The sequence below is a fragment of the Pseudoliparis swirei genome, chromosome 21, assembly GCF_029220125.1.
Source record: "Pseudoliparis swirei isolate HS2019 ecotype Mariana Trench chromosome 21, NWPU_hadal_v1, whole genome shotgun sequence".
NCBI classification, from domain to species: Eukaryota; Metazoa; Chordata; class Actinopteri; order Perciformes; family Liparidae; genus Pseudoliparis; species Pseudoliparis swirei.
This window is the reverse complement of record NC_079408.1, coordinates 12,875,842-12,899,898: the sequence shown is the minus strand read 5'-3', so window position 1 is coordinate 12,899,898 and position 24,057 is coordinate 12,875,842. Positions and strand designations below refer to the sequence as shown.

Sequence of the window (24,057 nt, the reverse complement as noted above, 5' to 3'; positions counted from 1 at the left end):
AGTGTTTTTTTCCAGCTCCGTTCCCAGTTTACCTGCGGGGGCCTCTGCAGCACACACTACAGAGGTGTTGAATTAATACCCCCTCCCCTCCTCCCCCCCCTCCTTCTCCCCCTTCTCCCCGGCTTTTATCACAACTTCTATCCCTTTGTCCTTCACTTCCCTCCACACCTGCCTCCTCCCGCCGCACTCCTCTTTCTTTCCATCTTTTCCCCATCCCTCCTTCTCTTCTCTGCGCTCCCCACCTTCCCTTTTCTTCTTCTTCTTTTTTTTACCTCATCCATCCCTCATCCTCCCTCTCTCTCTCTCTCTGTGCCTCTCATAGTGTTTGAAGCAGAGTGTGTGTCTCTAGGGCTGGATGATTGACAGCTGAGAGAGAGCCAGGCAGCTCTCTGGTGACAGATAAGGACTTTGGCTCTATTACTCACCGGGCCCCACAGACACACACAAACACACACACACACACACACACACAGACATAAACTCTAACCCATCCTCCCACACGCAAACGTATTCACGTATTCGCCTGCACACACACACACACACACACACACACACACACACACACACACACACACTCCGGGTCCCACGCTGCTCCCACAGTTCGGCAGGGAGCAGACAAACCTATTTGCATGAGGAAGCAGCGTGTAAAATAAATAAAGAATGGGATGAGTCGAGGAATAAATAGACAGGAGGCACGGCTAGGGGTGAGTATGAGTGATTTGCAGGGTGTGTGTGTGTGTGTGTGTGTTCTTGTGCCCGCACGCTCTCTGCTTTTCAACCTCTGGGCTCCCGAGTGAGGAGACACCCAGCACACCCTGTTGAACACACACACACACACACATAAACACACACACATAAACACACACACATAAACATGCACACAGTCGAATACACAAGAGGAGATTCTACAAAGCCAGAATCATTATGGTAATGGGGAAATGAAAGGGTCTAAAAATGCTGTTTTTATTCCTCCCTTTGTTTCGGGGAACTCCGGAGAGACCACCGGCTGACAATGAGAGAGGGAGAAAAAAAGGAGACGGAGAAAGAGAAGTAGTTTCTCCTCCCGTCTGCATTCCCATGAGCACCTCCTTCTGCAGCCGCCCAAAACTCTGGATTGCAAACTCCTTCTTCCTCTCCTCAAAGAGAGGAATTGGATCGAGCGCAACCGGTTCAAATTGGGTGCATGTGTGTGCCTCCGTGACTTGGTTGATTGACAGCTAAAGAGTGAGAGGGAGATGGGCGAGGAGGAGGAGGAGGAGGAGGAGAGGCAGCTGGCGCGTAAAGCAGGTGCGACATCAGACGGCGAGAGAAACGAGAGCAAACGAGGAATTAGAGGAAAAACACGGAGAGAGTGAAAAATAGGCTCGAAGGAAAGAGGAGAAACCGAGCGAGGAGAGATGGAGGGATGGATGAAAGCCTCCGATATGTCACGCTGGGTTACAGGTGTGTGTGTGTGTGTGTGTGTGAGAGTGACTTAGAGGATAAAATGAAGAGATGAAAAGAGGGAAAAAAGGACGGGAGAGGAATAATTAGATCGACCCCCGGCAGAGGAGGTGAGAGGACAAAGAGAGGCTGGAAAGATGGACGGAGGGCGAGGAGATGAAGAGAAAGTGTTGAAGGCAAGGTGACAGAGCAGGAGGAAAAGGGAGCAAGAAAGGGAGGGAAAAAGAGGCCAGAGGCATGACTAAGGAGACGGCAGGCTCAGCGTGAGAGGAAGAGGAGGAGGTGACGGAGGTAGACGCAGGAGCATGAAAATGGCCTTTGTCGTGCCTACAAAGGAGGCGTCGGCTTCTCCCAGCGTCTCCTCGACGACAATAGCTGTTTGTCTCCTCATCGGGGAGGAGAGAGGAGAAAGGGAGGAACGCCGCTGTTCTTCTCCCCCCCCAGCCCTTATCTCAGTGTGTCTCTCCCTCGACGTGCCACGGATAGAAATAGCTCTAACTGTCTGTCAATGGGAAGGGGGCGGGGCCTTATTTGAGGTTAGAGGTTAAGGGTCACGCTTGACTGCTGATGGCGCATCCTGCCAGACAAAGCAGATTAACACACACACACACACAAACACATGCGGGGCAACCAGTGGTATGTCATCCCCTCTGACCCCTCCCGCCTCTCGCTCGTCTGTGAGATCCACTCAGTCCAGTTCCGGGATTATAAAATAAGATTAATAAACTACCAGCTTCAATAATGTCTTGTTTTATATCTCCTGTCCTGTGAACTGGCCAATCCGGGACCTCCACCTCGAGGACGGTCGGCATAACAACGTCCTGGAGGGTGCTTTCAGATTAAATATTCACATTTAGTGTCGAAAATGTCATAAAATGCCGACGTAATCCCCCGAGGTGATGTCTGGAGACGCATTCACAGCAGTTGTTTGGTAATTATCAATTAATTGCCGACGCAAATACTCAAATTAATGAAGATTTAAAAAAATGTATAGCATGTATAACACACCCGTGGAATTTAAAATGTCCATTTCAATCAGGCTCAAAAGTTTAGCTCTTTTTTTTTTTTTTTTAAGGGAAAAGAAAATGTTTGACCTTTTTAATTTTAATTAAACGCCAAATTCAGAGAATATCTAAAGCCTCCGTAGGATGGACGTTCATTACGGGACCGAGAATATTGAAACCAGCTTCCGGAACATCTTCAGAAATAACTTCCTGTGCCTCCAGACCGGGACGCTCGCCGCGAGGAATCAAAACAAATGCGACTCGACTTCACCGAGACGTTACGGACGTGAGGGGGAGATTGTTTGCGGGGTAAATAATAATCTCCTAACAACAACAACAACACCGGGTCGGTTCCGCCGTCCTCCACGCCGCTGTTGATGCGTGTGTGAGGTCCTCCTCCAGTGGGCCGGTGCCCGTGTGTTTAGACGTGTGGAACGCCCCCCCGACCCGACGCCAGGCTCACTCACACTGGCATCAACGCACACACACACACACACACACACACACACACACATTGCCCGGATGCAAAGACACAGCAGAGGGTGAATCGCCAGTGCTCCTCCTCCTCCTCCCCCTTCCGCCTTATCGGCGGGTTGCGTTCCGCCTCAGCCGCGCGTACTGTACAGTCATTAATCATGATCCTCATTAATTATCCATGCACCCGGCTGGCTAATTAACACATCAGCTCGAGCAGAACTAATGCCGCACGCTAGTTCCCCTCCCACTCACGCCCAACACCCCCCCCCTCCTCCTCCACCCTCCCTCCCCCAACCACCACCCTCGCCCGCTATGCACCGCCTCTAGAAACCAACTCCGAGCTCGCGTCTCCAGAACTCGGGTCGCTGTCGGCTGCTGAGGAGGACTCAGACTTGTCGGAGGAAGTTTTGAGTGTGAGAATGAAGACGAGCCACCGGCTGCAGATTAAAGGGACAGTACGCCAGCGTGATAAATCCACCAGGGCAACAGGCAAAACTGCCCCGAAGGAATATAATTGTTCCCCTGATATCACGAGGAGAGGGGCACAAAATAACCCCATAACTTCCTCTCATGATTATGATAATTTAATAGTGCTTTATTGTTGTACTTTGTTGCGTGTGTCCGATCTGTATTGCCTCAATTACAACCCAAAAAATAAAATCGTACAACTATATTTCCTCTAAAGTTTGGAAATCAATAATTATAATTTTCAATTTTTAAAAAAAGAACGAAGTTATAATCCTCCATAGTTGTATACAAAAAATGTAATAACAATAAATAACCACAAAGAAATAGGAATAAAATTGATTATGATTGTCTTATTTATGTTTTTGGGTTTTTTTTTGTCCAAATAATCAAAGAAAACACTTTGAATCAGACTACTACCTAATAGTCTTATTAATGCCTAATAGTCTTATTAATGCCTAATAGTTTTATTATTGCCTAATAGTCTTATTATTGCCATTTGTATGACACTTCCTCATATACTGTGAGCCTAAATAAGTGTATTTATTATTTTTGAACAAAGGTTAAATGTTATTTCAGAAGTTTCAAAAAGTGACCTTATTTCTTTTGCTCTAGAATATATAAATGCCTCCCCTGCATGACGCTATTAGCAGCTGGTGATGTTTAACGTCGTGTGTGATGTGTAATTTGGGTCTCCAGTGAACCCGTGTGTCAGTGTGTGTTGTTTACACGCCTCCCAGTGAGTGGTCATCAAACTGTCTCTCCCCTTGTTGTTTTTATATCTTCACGCGGTGCTGCGGTGATATTTAATGAATAAAGGCCAAAAGACACAAGCATTAAAAAAAGAAGAGGTTATACGGGTGAAGTAAAAACACGTTTATCTTTCTCCTTGAGTCCAACATTGGTGACACACTCGCTTTTAGAAAATGGAAAAAGAAGGAAATGGAGATCCCGGGAGTGATTTCCCGTGTTTTGAAAGTCATATATTCCATCAATAAAAAGACTTTTCCGACGGCAAAGAGAGAATATCGTGGGTGATGTACTGTATATGTAATATTCGGGGGGGTTTATTGTGCTTTTCTTGTATCCCCCAATCGGCCATGACTTTATTATTTCTGCACACATTCACACGCCTCCCATGTGGATCTGGCTCTTTGCCGCGGTGCGAAAGCAAAAGCGCTCGTTGTCTCCGTGTCCCGGGGGTTTATTTCACCGTAAAAAAAAAAAAGCAACGATATCACAGAGACCCGTACGCCTACATCCCGAACCGGTGGGATTGGAGGAGATTGACGGCCGGTACATAACCCCCCCGCTGAGAGGACACTGCGGTAATTGAACCGGATGAATTGGGAACACCTGCGGCCTTTTTTTACCCAGCGGGGAGCGCGGCGTGATCGAAACCCGCCGGGCGCCAAATCACCAGACGGGCCCGATTATAAATCGGCCATTTTCTTCTCGGCGGGGGCCACGCGGTAACGAGCGGCCGGACGGACTCCAAGCGACTCCTTTACGAGGCGGACGCATGTGGTGGGTGTGCTGGTCCGGCCTCCGAAGTATTTACTCCCGTTAATCTCCCATGAGGCCTTGGGGCTGGAGTGAGATATGAGCCCGGGGTTAAAGCCGAGGGTAATTCACCCTCAGACACGGAATTATAATGTTTCCATGCATGAAGCCCCCTGAATAATTTACAGCTTTCAATGGCTTAACATTACTCGCCCCACAAACACACACACACACACACACACACACACACACACACACACAGCAATCTCTCAGTGGTGCGTCACTAAATGCAGCCCCCCTCATCTCATTCGTTGCGACAGCCTGTGCAGCATATAATTATGTCCCCCGTGGAACCGGGGCAGTAATCCCACACACTTGTCCGGCCATTATTAAGGAGGCTCTGGCATCTCTCTGCCCACACCCGGCCTCCACCCCTCCACCCCTCCACCCCTCCACCCCTCCCTCACCCTGCACTTGTTCTCTCCGCTGAGCTCTGATCTCTCCATCTCTTCTTCTTCATATCTCTCTCTCTCTCTCTCTTTCTCTCTATTGGCCAAAAGCCTGAAAGAGAGAAGGAATGAGAGAGAGAGAGAGACGCCCTGACATTAACGAGATTGCTCGTTAAGAATGGAGGGAGGGGAAGAAGGAGAGAGGGAAGGAGGTGGAGAATGGAGTGGCTGTAATTGGATGTTTTTTTTGTTTAGTTTTTTTTTTAAAGGAGAGAAAGAAAAGACAGAATTAGGTTTCCATCCAGGGCCTGTCGGAGAAGTGTGTGTGTGTGTGTGTGTGTGTGTACGTGTGCGTGTGTATGTGTGTGTGCATGCATGTATGTGTGTGTGTGTGTGTGTGGCAGATACCGAGGGGACTAAATATAAGGTGAGAGAATGACTTTTTGGATTTCTCAAGAGGTGTTAAAGGTCAGACCACCTATCAATCAGGTTCATACAAAAGGGGGGCTGGACTCTCCCCCCCCCCCCCCCCATCTCTCCTCCGAGACAAAGAAACACTTTACAGTAGCCGCCCGCTGCCGGACTCTATTTCCTCCGCGTGCTTGTTGCTGCTGCCCGGTACAGAAATGCATCTCACTGGCGTTTCCCAACTCTCCCTCCAAAACCTCGGGGAGCGACGCACGATACACCTTTTCGAGGCTTTACGCTTCCTCTCGCGTCGGGGTTGAACTCCTCTTCAAAACTTGTTAAACTCTCGATACTTTCTAATAAAAAAACGGTTTCGAAAAACATCCGTACGAGTGAGCGAGCCACAGCAAATGAGTCTGTGTGTGGCTGAAAGCGCGGGGCTTTGCATTTCCTACTGTGCAAATATGCGCCAGTAGTTGTGTGCGTGTGTGTGTGTGTGTGTGTGTGTGTGTGTGTGTGTGTGTGTGTGTGTAAACTCGGTGTAATCCCTCGCTGTGGGACGCCCTGCCTTCTTCTTGTGCCAGATGAGGAGATATTCTGCCAATAGCGCCGGGCATGTGGGCTGCCAACTGCGAATATATACACTCTCCCAAGTCATACGCTGGCATGTGACGCATGCATATAGGACACAGCGAGCCGCGCGCGTGTGTATGCGCGTGTGTGTGCGTGTGTGTGTGTGTGTGTGTGTAGACACAAGCCCGTGTGTCTTGGCTGCTTGTGGTTGCAGGTTTATTCCACTCTATAAGGTCTGGAAGAAAATGTGGGCGTATTAGGGAGAGAGAGCCCACGGAGAGGTAGATGGAGGAGCCACGGGAGGGAGGGATGGAAGGAAGGACGGGAGATGAAGAAGACAAAGAAAATAAATAAATGAAAGCGAGTACGGGAAAAAAAAAGTAAACGAAAGAGAGGCGGAAGTTAGATCGAGAGGCACCGACGGCGGAGGAATGAGAGCGGACCAGGTGCTATGAAAGAGTTTAACAGGGGGATGGATTATCTACCTCTCTGTTACCCCCCCCCCCTCCCCTCCTCCTCCTGCGCCAATCTCTCCATTGAATGCCACTATAGAGCTCTATGGGAGCAGCAGCGGTGTAGGTGGTGGTGGGGGGGACTGGGGGGGGGGGGTTGAAAGAAATTCCCTCTCTTTCTCCGGCTAAATTAATAATATGAAGCTCTCCATCCCTCTCACTCGGCTTTATCCTTTTATTCGCCCCCTCTTCCGCTTTATCTCAGAGTATTCCTTGTTTCTATTATTCCCTTGGCTGTATATGCTCGAGTTACAGAGGAGTACACGCAGCAGACGAGTGTGTGCGTGTGTGTGTGTGTGTGTCTGTGTGTGTGTCTGTGTGTGTGTGTGCAAAGCAAGCTTGACAGGTTGCACACCAAACGGAGCATGAGAAGTTTTTCTTTTCTTTTTTTTATGCTAGTGCGAGACGGCAGGGTATGAAAAAGAGAACGAGAGAGAGAGAGAGAGAGAGAGGTACAAGCGGAGGTTGAGAATATGAGTGAGTGAGAGCCTACGTCACGTCTTTTTACCTCTTTTCTAAAAAAATAAAACTCTGCTTTCCACTTTTTGCTTAAACCGGAGTATTAAAACAACAACACTGTTTTAAAGCTGCATTCTCGTGTTCACCTGAGGGGATGAATCCATCATTCACAACTCAAATCACTTGCAGGACTGCAGTCGCGTTTACAGCCAGAGGGCGTTGCAGCGTCTGAGCTGCTCTCCCTCCACCAGGCCTCATCTGGTGTCACACCTCCTCTCACCTCGCCCCTTTCACCCCTTTCCGGCGTGTTTGAGCTGGGGCCTTTTTTCTTCTTTTTTTTAATTGATGCTTATATTGCTTTTTCCTTCTTCCACGGGTCCAGGTAAGCCCACTTTAATTGCGCCAAAGTGTGCCGCTGCTTCCCATTAAAGGTTTTTTTTACGGCGGCGAAACCTGCTGGGAGACATCTATTGGGGGGGGGGGAGGAGAGCCGTATGTGTTCTCTTGGAGAGCCACATGCCGACAGTCATCCATCAGGGAGCGGCGGTCCAGGATGACCCCTCAGAGCTCGGTTCAAGCGCTGCTCCTCATCTTGTTTCTTCCTCATCCCTCCCTCCATCTCAGCCGGAGGATGTCTTTAATCAGAGCGTGAGAGAGTGACGCTCAATCCAATATAAGATACATGAGATAATACAGCTGTTAAAGCCATCAGCCGCCTGCGAGATGACAACCCTGTCGTCCGCATTAAGGCTCCCGCTCTCGGCCTCGTCTCCCATCGCGCTCACTTTTACTCTCCGTCGTTGTCGAATGGCGCTTTTCTCCACCCTAATGGTGAAGTGAAGGCTTGTTAAATGTCAGCGTGTCTTCGTCAAGTTTCTTTTTTCTGTCTCTCTCGCTCTCTGCTGTTTTTTAATTGAAGTCTCTTTGGCGTCGTGGTTTCCTTCAGGGTTATTACTGTTAACAGGAAGTCTAAATCGAGCTGTGAAAACCACCGTTGGATCAATTAATTAGATTTTTTAAATGATGGTATAGGAAAAAAAGTCAATCAAATCTTTCCCAGCGAGGTTATTCAATAAAAATAATCATAAAATAATATTTCTTTGCCAATTATTTCATAAATAACTGATGCAAAAGAAGAAAGAAAAGACTTTTTGAGACGTTTCTTACTTCTTTTTTAAAGGGGACATATCATATATATACATATATATATATGTATATATATATATGTATATATATGTATATACAGGACTGTCTCAGAAAATTAGAATATTGTGATAAAGTTCTTTATTTTCTGTAATGCAATTAAAAAAACAAAAATGTCATGCATTCTGGATTCATTACAAATCAACTGAAATATTGCAAGCCTTTTATTCTTTTAATATTGCTGATTATGGCTTACAGCTTAAGAAAACTCAAATATCCTATCTCTAAATATTAGAATATCATGAAAAAGTATACTAGTAGGGTATTAAACAAATCACTTGAATCGTCTAATTAACTCGAAACACCTGGAAACACATTTTCAAATGTTTGATTTTGTTTTGCTGTTATAAATCTTTTTTTTTACTTGGTCTGAGGAAATATTCAAATTTTATGAGATAGACGTTCTCCACTGGCCAAACTGGTCCGATCACCAGCGAGCGGGCACACGGCGAAGAAAGTGAAACAGAGAGAGGAAGTTAAAAAACAAAAGGTGGCGGCCACAGAGAGAGAGAGAGAGAGAGATAGAACAGGGCCGCACGTGGGCGGTTGGACCGGTTAGTGGAGGTGAAGAGTGAGAGCTCGTCTGCGTCCTGACAGACCTTTAAACTAAGCGGGCGTTTAACAGACAGATGGATGGAGAGATAGCCGGAGAGGGGAAAACTGGGGGGAGTTAATGGAGGGTGACTGGCGGAGGAGGGGCCTCCGTCACCACCTCCCAGCAGCAGCTTGGAGCAGCGGTTTAGGTTGGGTTGTTTTTTTTAAACGAGGAGGATAAGATAGGACCGCGAGCTATCCGTCACCGACACGGGGGAGAGAGGTGACGTTGAGCCAGACGACAGGAGTCCATCAGGGCGTGACTGGTGTGTGAGTGTGTGTGTGAGTGTGTGTGAGTGTGTGTGTGAGTGTGTGTGTGTGTGTGTGAGTGTGTGTGAGTGTGTGTGTGTGTGTGTGTGTGTGTGTGTGTGTGTGTGTGTGTAGGTGCGAGGACACCTGTCACCTCCTAGAAAAACACACACATAAATACCTGACGCTTGTCTAGGTGAGGCATAACGCACGGGTGGGACGACGAGATAGAGAAAGAGCATTAGAGAGAGAGAGAGAGAGATAGAGAAAGAGCATTTGAGAGAGAGAGAGATAGAGAAAGAGCATTTGAGAGAGAGAGCGAGAGAGAGAAAGAGCATTAGAGAGAGAGAGAGAGAGAGAGAGAAACGGGGATTACGGAGGACAGAGGGAGGACGGGTGGAGAGCTGAAGATAAACTAAGCTCCAGGACGCCGTGTGGCGAGGGGGACGGCGGACAGGAGGGACTGACGGCCCGGTTTGAAGGTGGAGAAAACAGAAAGAAAAAAGACTGGGGGGGGGGGGTGGAAAGAGAGAGCGAGGTGAGGGAGAGGAGGGAGGGTCCGTGGGTTCATAATCCCCTGACAGACAGTTTTGTCGAGTGATGGACAGCTCGGCACGCCGCGCGAGAGCCGGAGCACACGGAGGCTGCAGGGATTACCTCCCCCCCCCCCCACCCACACACACACACCACCTCATCACCACCCCATCATCACCTCATCACCGCTCCCCCCCCCCCCCCCCCCCAGCGACGGGGTCAAGTGGTCCGGGGTCGGTTGTTCCTGTCGTTTCCACGCTCTCTCTTTTCATCCTCGCTTTGTCTCACATGATTGTGTTGTTTAAATGCGGCGATGGGAGGGAGGGGGGGAGGGAGGGGGGGGGGTGTTGTACTCAAACCCACGCAGGGCATGTACACAAGTGCACGCACCCACGCATGACGCACGCCTGACATCCACACAGTCACACATGCAAACACAAACAAAAAAACACACACACACACACACACACGCACACACACGTGGAACTGGACTCGGCGTGCGAGGGCATCGCGAGGCAGCAGAAGCACTTACACGAGACCTTCAGCCAACTCTTTTGTTCTCGCTAAGTAGCGCCATAATAGAGTTAGCAGGCCCGTCACAGCAGTGATTACTTTGAGAGGAAACATACGGAGGAAAGCAAAGGTTTTGATTAAAGGGAGATAACGCTCGATTTTTTAAACAAACAGTGGAATGACGGCCTGCGAGGCTCGGCCGCTCCGTTGTTCGGCCGCTCTGCAGCAGCCGTGTTGAGGCTTCTGATAACACACGGGATTTAACCAAGTCGCAGCTCTGAGGTTGGGCGCCTTGCAATGCTCAGCTGTGTACACACACACACACACACACACATATATATATATATATTTATATATATATAACGGCCACCCAAGACTAAGTCTCCAGATGGGCTCGAGGCCTAACGGGGACCGGTGGCTTTACTGAAACACACAGAGTGGGGAACCAAATACAAACACCACAGCAGCTGCGTGTGTTAGTTTGCAAGGAAACACACGCACACGCACACACACACACACACACACACACACACACGCATACACTACTTCAAACGCCAAGACCGAACAGCCACAGAGCGAGCAGAGCAACATGCGCGCCCAAGGTGTACGGGACTGCACGTGTCGGGCCCGGTGGCTCCGCCCATCCATCCACTGAAAAAACCAAAGGACACGAGAGAGAGACTGTCGAAAAAAGTACGGCTTTTGTCCCCCCCCCCCCCCCCCCTAACACACACACACACTCCTGCTCGCCAGCATTCTTCCGGCGTGATATGCTTTGTGGGAAAGTGGGGAGAGAGGGAGGAAAGAAAGGAAGGATGAAAGAAAGAAAGGATGGGAGGAAAAAAAGGACGGCGACCCATCTGTTCTCCCCCACACACACACCCTCCTCTCCTCTTCTGTGGCCGGGGACCGGCACTACAGCTGCACTCTGATGGAGAGCAAGGCTGATAACGAATAGGAAACAGTTTCAGAGGGAAGTTTAGAGGACGGGGGTCGCTAATGAGGGAAAGGCTCCTTGATTTTGAGAGAGTGGTACATCTGTTCATATAAATATATATATATATATATATTTGTATATATTTAAATATATATATATATATATGTTATATTTATATATAACTTATATATATTAAAATATATTAATATATATTTAAATCTATACACATATATATATTTATATATATATATATTTAAATATGTATAATATAATATAGTATCTTATATATATTTATGTATATATATATATATTTATAGATTTAAACATATTAATAGATTTAAATATAGATTAATATATACAGGACTGTCTCAGAAAATTAGAATATTGTGATGAAGTTCTTTATTTTCTGTAATGCAATTAAAAAAACAAAAATGTCATGCATTCTGGATTCATTACAAATCAACTGAAATATTGCAAGCCTTTTATTCTGATTTATTGCTGATTATGGCTTACAGCTTAAGAAAACTCAAATATCCTATCTCTAAATATTAGAATATCATGAAAAAGTATACTAGTAGGGTATTAAACAAATCACTTGAATTGTCTAATTAACTCAAAACACCTGCAAGGGTTTCCTGAGCCTTGACAAACACTCAGCTGTTATAAATCTTTTTTTTACTTGGTCTGAGGAAATATTAAAATTTTATGAGATAGGATTTTAGAGTTTTCTTAAGCTGTAAGCCATAATCAGCAATATTAAAAGAATAAAAGGCTTGCAATATTTCAGTTGATTTGTAATGAATCCAGAATGCATGACATTTTTGTTTTTTTAATTGCATTACAGAAAATAAAGAACTTTATCACAATATTCTAATTTTCTGAGACAGTCCTGTATATAGATATATTTAACTTATATATATGTAAATATATTAATATATATTGAAATCTATACATATATATATATATATATATATATATATATATATATATACAGGACTGTCTCAGAAAATTAGAATATTGTGATAAAATTCTTTATTTTCTGTAATGCAATTAAAAAAACAGAAATGTCATGCATTCTGGATTCATTAAAAATCAACTGAAATATTGCAAGCCTTTTATTCTTTTACTATTGCTGATTATGGTTTACAGCTTAAGAAAACTCTAAAATCCTATCTCATAAAATTTTAATATTTCCTCAGACCAAGTAAAAAAAAAGATTTATAACAGCTGAGTGTTTGTCAAGGCTCAGGAAACCCTTGCAGGTGTTTCGAGTTAATTAGACAATTCAAGTGATTTGTTTAATACCCTACTAGTATACTTTTTCATGATATTCTAATATTTAGAGATAGGATATTTGAGTTTTCTTAAGCTGTAAACCATAATCAGCAATAAATCAGAATAAAAGGCTTGCAATATTTCAGTTGATTTGTAATGAATCCAGAATGCATGACATTTTTGTTTTTTTAATTGCATTACAGAAAATAAAGAACTTCATCACAATATTCTAATTTTCTGAGACAGTCCTGTATATGTATATATGTGTGTGTGTATGTGTGTGTGTGTGTGTGTGTGTGTGTGTGTAGGCCCAGCTCTGACTCATAGTCACTCCCAAATTACACCACAGTGAAAGGCAATCAGGATTATTCATCCTGTCTTCGCTACAGAGGACCTCTTTACTGTCGGACAGTGACGAGCGGAGGAGGAGAAACAGAGACGACACATCAAGAAGCCACCCACCGAGAAGAAGAGAGACGCACTGAGGGGGCAAAAAGAGAGAGAAAAAGAGAAGAAAGCAATATGTTTTCTTCTCTTTTCCTTAAAGGGAGGGAATACATGTTACTGTCTGCCAACGAGCTGTAACGTGATAACGGCTGGATATGCAGACGAGGAAATGCACACCGGCGTGGAGGCAGCCGCCGAGGGGGAAAGGGAAAGCAAAGACAAAAGGAATGAAGGGGGGGATTAGTGCGGAGAAGTGGACCGGTTTTACAGACGACGAGAGCGGTAAGAGTGCGGCGCCGGGGAGAGCGCAAAGTGGCGAGTGTGTGTGAGGGCCTTCAGTGAAAGCTCTGTGTGTGTGTTTGTGTGTGTGTGTGTGTGTGGGGGGGGGGGGGGGGGAGCGGCAAGGGGAGGGGACTCTTTTGTTCACGAGGAGCCGAGGGAGGGGGGGGGGGGGGTTACCTCTTAAGGAACTCAACCCCTCCGCTTGGACTTTTTCCAATACCGAGAGCAGTAACAGTTTTCATCTGCATCCATGAATATGTGTGTGTATACAAGCCCTCCACTGTGTGTGTTCATGCATGGCTGGCTGTGTGTGTGTGTGTGTGTGTGTGTATATGAATGCTGATGTGTGTTATTGCTGACTGCAAGACATGAGGACAAAGGCAGAAGGGACAGAAAGAAAAGAGAGCAGAGGAGGGTAAGAGCGCTACAAGGCAGCTCTGTCGTGTTTTAAAGCCATTGACGGGGTGAGGCTGTGTGTGTGGGGGGGGGGGGGAACAACAATCCACTTCACCGTTCTTTCTATACAAGATGGATCGTGTTGGAGTCACTTGTCCTCCACAACAAAGCACTGCGCTGCACTCCGGGTACTGCAGAGAGCAGAGCGCCAGTTCACTTTAAATCGTCCAAATCGTCCCTTTTCAGGTTGAAAAATACTTTTTGCTGGCAAAATATCAGCTTTGTGTTTTGGTTTGACCGCCGTGCTCTTTTTGGAGTTCATCTGATGTCGGTTTGAAAGCGGTTGATGAACCCAGTAAGCTGGTGTACATAATCCAGCTAACCCTAAAGTCAACAGAGTCATATCTCCTTGACCTTCTGACCTCCCGGGGAGTCTTCAGGGAACCACCAGATGACAGAGTTCGTTATTGAGAGGCCAGTCCGGCTTCCTAAAGGTCGAATACGGGCTCATTATATAATGCACACGGCCCACGGCATGAGAACCACCTTTGCAAAGGTACGCAGTATTCTCACGGCGTGTCGACCAACCACTACGCTTGTTTTCTGCCATATAGCAGCTTTTTTATTTTTTCATCAATTGCGTGACATTTAACAACAAAGTCATCCAGTGGAAATCGTATTCATTGATATGACATTTCAATCCCCTCACTACACGCTACAAGACGCTCTATGACAAATGGCTCATACCAGCCAGCTAACACGTGGCATTATAACGTTCAACATGCGCATAAAGCTTTTATTTTTAGTATGATTACATGAAGAAGACTTTAATATATTAGCTGGTGAGTGAAGAGTGTTCCTGCCCGAGTCATATCAGATAGATTTTTAGATTTCTTAACAATAAAGACATCAACTCCCATGATCCCATGCTGCTTCACGGCGAAGGGATACCTCAGAGATGTGCAACTGTTCCTTTAAGAGAATCACAGTGTGAGGCTAGTAATGTTGAGAGTGAAATATTAACATATAAATAATAATGTCATTTAAACGGAAACACGACCATCCCAGCTCACTGAGATACACTCACAACTTCCAGTGTCTATAGCCACCCCACATGAAGCCCAAACTCAAACGAGGAGAATACATCTGAATCTTTATTTATTTTCTACGTCAGTCCCACTTAAGTTATAAGGAAGACGGAGCAGAATGTGCCCCCCCCCCCCCTCCGCGCCGCTAGCCAAGGTCAACCTCCCCATAGCCCGTAACAACGACGGGCTAATGCCAAAGCCAGATGGACTGAATGGACTTTTACCTCCTAATTAGAACGATGCATACGTTCACACACACTTTTCTCTCTCACACACACACGCATCAAAAGAGAAGAAAGTGTGAAGCCTGGGAAAATAACTACGGTTAAGAGACGGCTGAAACATCTTGTCAGGCCTCCCACACAAGGAGGGATGGGTATCGCTTGGGTTTTTTATCCGATACCGGTGCTAAACCCGTCCTTTTAAAACGATACCGGTGCCTAAACGGTGCCTGAACTGATACTTCAAAAAAAAAAAGAAGCACATAACGACGATTAATGACGAAATTAAAAACCTCTTCGGCCAAATTCCCTGTAAAAGCCGATCTCATGGAGCACTGACAAACAACGGACATCAGACTGTCGTGCTCGTAGCTAGCTTTAGCTCGTAGCTAGCATTAGCTCGTAGCTAGCGTTAGCTCGTAGCTAGCGCTATCTACAAGCTAGCTACGAGCTAGCTCAAACATGGTTATAATGGCTAATTTATTATTTGTCGGCCTACTTTTATGAATGTAAGACTTGCAATCACCCTTACGGTACTAATCTGAGTTAAGGCTGCTCTTGCTCTGGTTTTCGGTACCCAACCCTACACACAAGAGGCCAAACGTCTTGGATCCACACCCCCTCCCCAAAATAAAAGGCTGCGTCCAGTTGAGAGTTTCTAGCAGTCGCTCCGCTTTGTTCCCAGCCTCGCCGCTGACGGGGTGATTCATGTTCGCTTTACATGTTGCGGCTCTCCGTGTGTTTCCGTAAATCTCCGGCTAACAGCTTCTCGTGCCAAAACAGATGAATGTAAAATGAGGCGTTTAAAAAAAATATATAGAAAAAAAGGGGGGAAACGGCCACCTGTATCCACTTCGGCACGTACGAGAAAAGAAAGCAGCTGCCGGGCTGCGTGCCTCACATGTCCATGTCCATTTGATCATTTCGACGGGGCGTATTTTCTCGTTATTCTGCAAAATCCAAAGAGCGAGGTCTCCGAGACTCGCCGACAATCGCTCCATCAAAGACGAGGCGGAGGCTGTTTGACTGCGGCCTCAGTAGACCGTTGACTTTTCAATAAGACATACTCGGGCGTCTTGCAATCGCTGTATTACTACCCACACACACACACACACACACACAGAGAGTACTCTTTGACCATATGAAAGGTGGTAAATTACAACGCTTCATCCCGGAGTGCAATGGACTCCAAATATTGATTATGCCGTGCAACACTACAGCTTTCTTTTCTTTCTCTTTCTTTTTTTTTTAAAGCAATTGATTTAGCTTTTGGCAAATTTAGTCTATCAACACATTGTTTTCTGCCACCAGGCATTTGGCATCGGTGAGTCGCTCCGCGTGTGAAGCTGAAGCACAATGTGTGTGTTTGCCGGCATCTCATCGCACGAGCTGTAGTAAATACAGAGAGGGGGAAACAGCTGCCACGCCGAGCCGATCAAAGGGCCCATTCTGCCCCGAGAAAAGTGAGTGGATTCCTTTAAGGCTTACCGGGTTTCATGCTGGACTTCACAGGGATAAATATTATGGGACGTGTCAGTAATGAGGAATGAGGGGGGGGAGGGGGGGGAGGTCGCTTGTGTGTGAGCAGGAAGCGGCGAGTCACGGCGGTGACCTGTGGCTCGTCCGTCACCCTCGCCGTCTGGGCTGCGTCACGTCGGCCACTACAACCGTCAAACCAATCCATCTCTCTCTAAATAACTGCCCCCCCCCCCTTCTTTCATGCTCTCCGTTCCCTTAACCCTGACCCCGCCCCTTCCATCGCTGCCCTCTTGCTCGTATCGGGTCCAGAGACGTTTGCCAAAGCTTCAGCTGTGACGAGGCACAGCTGTCCCACAGAAAACCCCCCTCATCCCTCCCTCTCTCTCTCTCTCTCTCTCTCTGTGATGGAGCGTTCGGTGCTGAGGAAAGCGACGGGACCCCGAAAAAAAAGACAGAAAACTGCAAGTGAAAAGTCCGGCTGCAGATGATGAACCGTTTGTCTTTTGCTGTGTGTTTTACAGGTTGTGTGTTTTACAGGTTGTGTGTCAGTGTCCTGAAACGGGACTCCGCCTTCATGAGGCTTGAGGGCAGGGCGGGTGTGATAAGAATCAACACACACACACACACACACACACACTGTAAAAACACTAAAAGTAATTACTCTCTAAAAGTCTTTTTCATCAAAATGTGACGTATTTGAATGCTAAAAACAGTCGATTAGTGCTGATGAACTGTGATTGGCCGATGGCGACCTTCCCCTCTGGAGGCAACAGCCGATTGTTTGTGGGTATTAGCGGCTGTTTTTTGAGGCTTCATACGAGTCTTAAAATCCTTATCTTCTTCAAAGAAGAGAAGAAGAAGAAGAAAAATCGTATCTGGTTTTCAGTCGGAAATCAGCGCCTTTCTAGAACGTTCCGCAGTGGGTCTTGAGTTTAATGCAGGTTGCTGCACTAGGATCAAAACATGTTCGACTTAATCGTGGAAAATACTTGAAACAATCCGATTTTTATTGGAAGCAGGTTGGGGAGGGTGGAAAGAAACGTATAAAAAAGGATTTTGGCGAGAAGACGAGGGTTTACGAGTCAATTGCAGACAAAATAAAGAGACTTTATGCACATGGCACACATCAGAAGGGCTTAGAGCCTCACACACCATTTAGTATGCATGGCACACACACATACCAGCACATCCTCTGTCACAAACCAGAACACACACACACACACACACACACAAATGAAATGACTAGAGCATCAACTCCTTCCTGCTGCTGTGCTGTTTATCTGGAACGATGCCGAAGCCGCGGTATGGACCCGGTGATGTGGAGCGGGGAGTCTCGTGATGCTGAGCCCAAAACAAAACGGAGGAGCGGGGGGGGGGGAGGAGGAAAAAGAAATAGCACCGCGAGTATAAAACGGAAGGAGGATAGAGGAGGTGATGAGCAGCGTGACAGAGGTTGCCTCCACACACACACTTTTCATTACGGCTCTCGTCGTCCCACCAGTTCGCTGGGGGGGGGGGGGCCTAGTCCAAATGCTGCCAGGATGATCCTGCTTAGGTGAGGTGTGCTGTGAAGCAAGCTAATGGGAGGCCAGTGTGTGTGTGTGTGTGTGTGTGTGTGTGTGTGTGTGTGTGTGTGTGTGTGTGTGTGTGTGTGTGTGTGTGTGTGTGTGTTCTGTCTGGCTTTGCTGAGGGGCTCTGGGTTCAGCCACTGATGCTGGGACACATGTGACCCCCCCCCCCCCCTCTGACCTATAGGCCTAACTGTTGCTGCCGCTGTGGACGTGTGCGCGCCTCCAGAGGAGGAAGAGTCTCCGTGTTCCAGCTTTCTGAACCGGCGCCGCCCAACACGCCTCTGATCTCCTTCATCCGAGTCGTCGGCGCTTTTACTCATCACCAAAATCCCGAAGTCACTTGTGGAGCCGCAGTAAACGAGTTCCTCAGCTAACGATGCTGACGGATGTGCTCGGGCCCGGCCAAATGAAGTTATAATCGAGTGATGAAATAATGAATGAATTCCGAGTGGAACAACAGCCCCATGACGCCTGCCAATTCCCTCACCTCTGTGTGTGTGTGTGTGTGTGTGTGTGTGTGTGTGTGTGTGTGTGTGTGTGTGTGTGTGTGTGTGTGTGTGTGTGTGTGTGGTTCACAGTTTCTCTGCATACATGTGTGTCCATCTGCCTGCAATGCCCTAAAAAAGAAAAGAAAGAAAAAAAGAAGAGGATTCCAGCCTCTGCCCCCCCCCCCCACACACACACACACACACACCCTTGCCTTTCTATTCTGCCACATCAGCCGAAACCTCTCTTCCCAGCTCCTGTTGCTCGCAGCTCGTAAACTTACGCACTCTCCTCCTCTCTCTTCTTTTTCTCTTCACCGAGGGAGATGGGAAGAAAGAGAGCGAGAGGGAGCAATGTGGTTCCTATTCTCTCTCCCTCCGTCTCCTCTCCTCTCCACTACATTCCTCCTCTTGTTTTTGAACACACCCTCGCTCTTGAAATAAAATAAAAGCCACCCGGTGGATATTCTCTAATCATTTGGCCTGAGGATGCGTGGAGGCTTCCCGAGCTCCCGCTCACTTATCCACACGGCCCAGGAGAAGCCTGCATGCATTATTCATGAGAGGAGGGGGGGGGCACATTCTGCTCCGTCTTCCTTATAATTTAAGTGGGACTGACGTAAAAAATAAATAAAGATTCAGATGTATTCTCCTCGTTTGAGTTTGGGCTTCATGTGGGGTGGCTAACTGGGCTAAATGTTTCAACTTCCCAAAAGAAAAGAAAGAAAAGAAAGTCCTTAAAATAAAAAAAAATGGAATCACTGGAAATATTCCTTGGGGGGGGGCTACGGGTGGAGATTATAAAGGGGGGAGGGGGAGGGGAAACCTGGTGGGGGGTGACAAACATACAAACAATAAACAGGTGGAATGCTGCTCCGTAGATACCACACCCTGTTTGACCTACTAACACTCCCCCCCCCCAGGAAGATTTCCAGTGATTCCATTTTATTTTATTTTAAGGACTTTCTTTTCTTTCTTTTCTTTTGGGAAGTTGAAACACTTAGCCCAGTTAGCTCGTCTTTTATCCGGCGCCAATTAGCCGGCGTTTAATGAATTATTGAGAAACAGGAAAGTGTGTGTGTGTGTGTGTGTGTGTGCGTGTGGAGGGGGAGGGGGGGGATTAAATATGAATGTGGATCTTAGGGGGAATAGTTGTATCACAAGTCACCGCGAGCGCCGAGCGAAGGAGACACCCACCGTCAGCAGCCGTTTACAATAATCTACAGCCTTGTACTGGGGGTGTATGGAGAGGAGGAGGAGGAGGATCAGAACAGACACGGAAATTAAACTCGTAAAATGGTGTGTGTCCACCACTATTGTGACCTCTCTGATCCCCATGTGTGTATGTGTGTGTGTGTGTGTGTGTGTGTGTGTGTGTGTGTGTGTGTGTGTGTGTGTGTGTGAGCAGTTATGTAAGATTCGATCTTTCATTAGGGCGGCCCGTGTAAGGCCGATAATAGGAGATGCTGAGATAAGGATAATGTATGTCTCGGGTGTGTGTGTGTGTGTGTGTGTGTGGTGGGGGGGGTCCCTTCCCAAGGTGATCCTTCTGGTTCAGTTCTCTCTTTCCTCAAGCAGAACCTGTATTGGCACTCGAGACTTCACTGCTATTGATTTACTTTGGGTTGGGCCTGCCTCTGCTCCCTCCAGCGCTCCCCCTGTTTCTCATCCACCTCCTCATGGCTCTCCTTATGCGCGAGCACCGCCGCCTCCTTTCTTTTTTCGGGCGGGATGGCGAAATCTCAGCGGACGGATAAGAAAATTAGTCGATGAAAGGGTGGATGCGGCGCTCGGCAACCCCGTGAACTACTGCTGTTATTTCACTGCAACCTACGTCTAGTTCTTATGGGATGTTGTTATGTTGCTCAGGTAGAACACGAGTCTGAGGCGTGTCCTCCGCCCCCTCGTGGGCGCCGCCTCTCCCTCCTCACCCCCGTCACTCCTAACACGTCTTCGCCGCTGCCGCTGCTGCTGCGGCGCTATAATTAGTGGCTGGACGTGACACATGTTTCCAATTTGCTTCGTCTGGTCACTGCACCGGAGGGTGGGGTGGGTGGAGTGACGGAGCGAGGTAGAGATAGAAGAGACAGACGGAAAGTGACAGGGAGGAGAAGAAAGAAGAGGGCAAGGAGGGGGGGGGGGAGATGGTGGAGGAAGCCGTTGGAATCGAAGCGTCACGAGGAGGAAGGGGGAAAAAAATGATAGGGAAGGAAACGAGGGGGAGCTGGAGATTGCTCGCAGAAGGGGAAAGGAGGGAGGAGAAGGAGAGGAGAGGAGAGGAGAGGAGGCTGCAGGTGGACGGTCTGAACTTCTAGGCAGAGCGAGCAGCAGGGGTCGAGAGGTCAACAACGTGACGGTCCGTTTGCTGCGTGTGAAACCACGGACGGCTGCTCACGCTCGAGCGTGTGTGTGTGGGGGGGGGGGGGGGGGTTCAGGACTTAGTCCTTGGAAGACCCTCATTATTTGGACAAGCATCGGGCTCTTAACGTATTTTTCAGCCCGGGGGCCAAAAACAACGTATTTCACTCTGTCAGGCAGCTGGAACTAAAGTACGGAGCTCTCGCCACGTAGAACAAGAACATGGAAGTGTGTGAAGAAAAAAAGAAAAAGAAAAAAGAAAGACCAGAAAAGGGGGCCAAGAAAATAAACTGGTGGAATGACTAAGCTGATTAAGTATGAATAGTTAAGCCTCACAAATAAGCTCCGTGGCATACAATGGGCTTTGTATTTTGAATATATGAGTGAGCAAATCTGCGGGAGTGACTGTCGGAGCCACCGCCCCTCTAATTGCCAGCCAGCCCCCCCCCCCCACTCCACCCACCCCCACCCCCCACCCATGCACTGAGCCCTGACACCGAACTCCATTAAGGAGACAATGGCGTGGAATCACCTGCGAGGCCTCAAACGCCCGAGTCACTGAGGGCCGGCCTCGCGTGTCGGGCTCCGATCCGCCCACTGCCAACAAAAAGCCCTCATTAAGGGCTTCATGGGGGGGGGGGGGCACGGCCTCTAGCGCGTTAAAACCTGTTCGACTCTCTTTATTTGTCACGCCCCTGGCACTGGGTGCTGGGAGTGGCAGGTCGGGTCGGACGAATTTGCCTGAATTAGCTTTTTGTTGTTGCCGTTATAAAGTGAGTCCTGTCGGCCAATGGGAGCGGAGCGAGGCGGACACTTTGGTGGCCTGAGATATATAACATGTATATGTCAAAGTTTCAGAATTTAAAGCCTGGTGTCTCTTAAAAAAGAATGAAAAACTCCATACATAGAGACCCCCTTGTTATCCCCCCTCTCCCCCTCCTCCTCCTCTTCCTCCAACCTCTTCCTCCTCCTCCTCCTCCTCCTCCACCAGGCATCCATTCAGACAAATCAGCAGAGGTGTGAGGAAAGAGGTGTCGGTCGATATATAGGGCCCAGGACAGGCCGAGAGGTGTTTTCTAAAATTACATTTCCTCGGCTAATGGCCGACACCTTCCTCCCGGGGACAGGAAAAGAAAAAGAGAAAGAAAGGAAGGAGAAAAAAAGAGAGAAAAGGATGCAAATGAGCGAGAGAGCGAGCCAAGTGGGTGTTTGAGAGGCCTGCAGGACTGGGCCTGGACTTCAGATCAAGGTCACCCAGCAACAGCAATTAGAGCATCACACACACACACACACACCTCTGTCATCCCACACACTGCTTCTATCTCTCACAGAAGAGCTACAGCTGGAGCAGCGGTGGGACCAATGAGCAGCTCGAGGTGTGTCGGTGTGTTTCTATTGGACCTGGAGTGAACTTGTCTGGAATAAATAAATTAATAACAACTCAGCAGCGACCTCATCAAACTCCTGATAAGAGTCACATGCACACATTAGACTTCAACCCAATGGAGCACTGGAGAATGCAGGCGAATTAAAACTCATTTGAAATGAATAAATCATGTCGGTATCCGGCGGTAACTGCTCTTACCTCTCGTTCAGGGAGTTCCAGTAGATGGGCTCCATGTTGCAGGCCGTCTTCGCCAGTAAATCCAGTAAGAATATCAGCAGGATCCCAAATCTATTCCCACTGCCTCGACACGCCATTCCAACCCTGACGCCCAGCACATGCGGCCCCATTGGAAAAGAAATGGGCAAATATATATAAATATATATTTTTTTCCTGTGTGTTTTGCTCCTTCTGAGTATTCACGGAGGAGATTTCTCAAAACAATGGAGGTGCAGCCGAACTTCTAATGTCAAAGTGTGAAGTGAAAGCCCGCCGTGTGCCACCTCATGGGAATCCCGAAGAACCAAAACCACCACCAACAACAACAACAACAACAACAACAACAACAACACAAAAGAACAAGCTGGCTCTGATCAGAAATGTGCTGGCGAAACTTGTTCAAATCCGCGCTTCCGGCGTCTCCAAAAAAAAAAGCGACGGGGAGCTGTGCGCGTCCACGTAGCCGACTATTTCAGTGCCAATCACATGACTTTGCCCATCAATTAGTCGTTAGTCCTCCTTTTATTTCTTCTTCTCCCTCTCGAACACCTCCTCCACCAAAAGATAACTCCACGGCCACGTCTCCCCACCCAGCAGCTATTTCTGGTGCCTCTCGGTGCGCCCTAATTGTCTCCTTTCGAACAATGTCCCCTTGTTGTCCGCGCCGGCTCTGCGTGATTTCTCTCCCATTACCTTGTTTTCTCGAAAGAAGAAAGACCATCCAACATGTCAGGCCGGGCTGGGGAACCGGAGAGGAGGAGGTGGGGTGGTGGTGGTGGTGTGGAGGCGGGTAATGTCGTCAAGTCCTTCAGAAAGGAGCCCGGCTCGCGAGAGGTGTTTAAAACGTAAAAGATGTCACTCGTGTCCACGGCTCCATCCCCGGAGAGACATGTCGGCGCTCCGGTGGGTTTCCAAGCAATGCGCAACGCGAGCTGCGCGCTCCTCCTCCTCCTCTTTGTGAGGATGCACAGGTTCAACGCGGGCTGTAAATCCGCAAATCCTTCAGCAGCGGAGTCGATGAAAACACAAACAAACAAACAACAACAAAATCAAGGTCCCAAATGATGAGAAGTCCCGAGAATCAATTCGAGCCAAACTGAGAGAAACACAGCGGAGAGCCAGACAAGCAGCCCGCGCTCTCACGTGGAACTTGTAGAGAGATTGTTATGTTGTTAAAAAAAAGAAGAAGAAAGAAAGAAAGAAATAAAATAAAAGATGTAGTGGTCTCCGGTCCCCGGTCGCGGGGTGATTTGCCGCCTATCTGCTGCGGCGCATCGTCTGGGTTCGCTTCTCGGCTCGGAGGAAAGCGCGTCTTCATGCGTTATCTCATCCGTCTCTCAGCTCCAGAATCCCACTGGTTTGACTGGCCCTGAAGCTCGCAGCGCATTGACAGACCGACTGGCTTGTTTGAGAGGAGGAGGAGGGAGGAGGAGGAGGAGGAGACGTAGATGAGTGGTGGGGGCGAGAGAGAGAGGCAGGCAGGGCGCACTGACGGAGGGAGGTGGGGGGGGGGGGGGTATCGAGTCTCC

General features: G+C 47.9%; 1 protein-coding gene across 1 annotated transcript in view; it reads right to left on the bottom strand.

Moving 5' to 3' along the window:
* The window catches only part of efnb3b (ephrin-B3b), a 76,986-nt gene extending 53,154 nt beyond the window's left edge, over nucleotides 1-23,832 (bottom strand). Inside the window, exon 1 of the mRNA XM_056443302.1 lies at nucleotides 22,511-23,832. Coding sequence (XP_056299277.1) covers nucleotides 22,511-22,659 — 149 coding nt within the window. The 5' untranslated portion in view covers nucleotides 22,660-23,832. The remainder of the gene's footprint in view (nucleotides 1-22,510) is intronic.
* Between the last annotated feature and the right edge of the window lie 225 nt (nucleotides 23,833-24,057).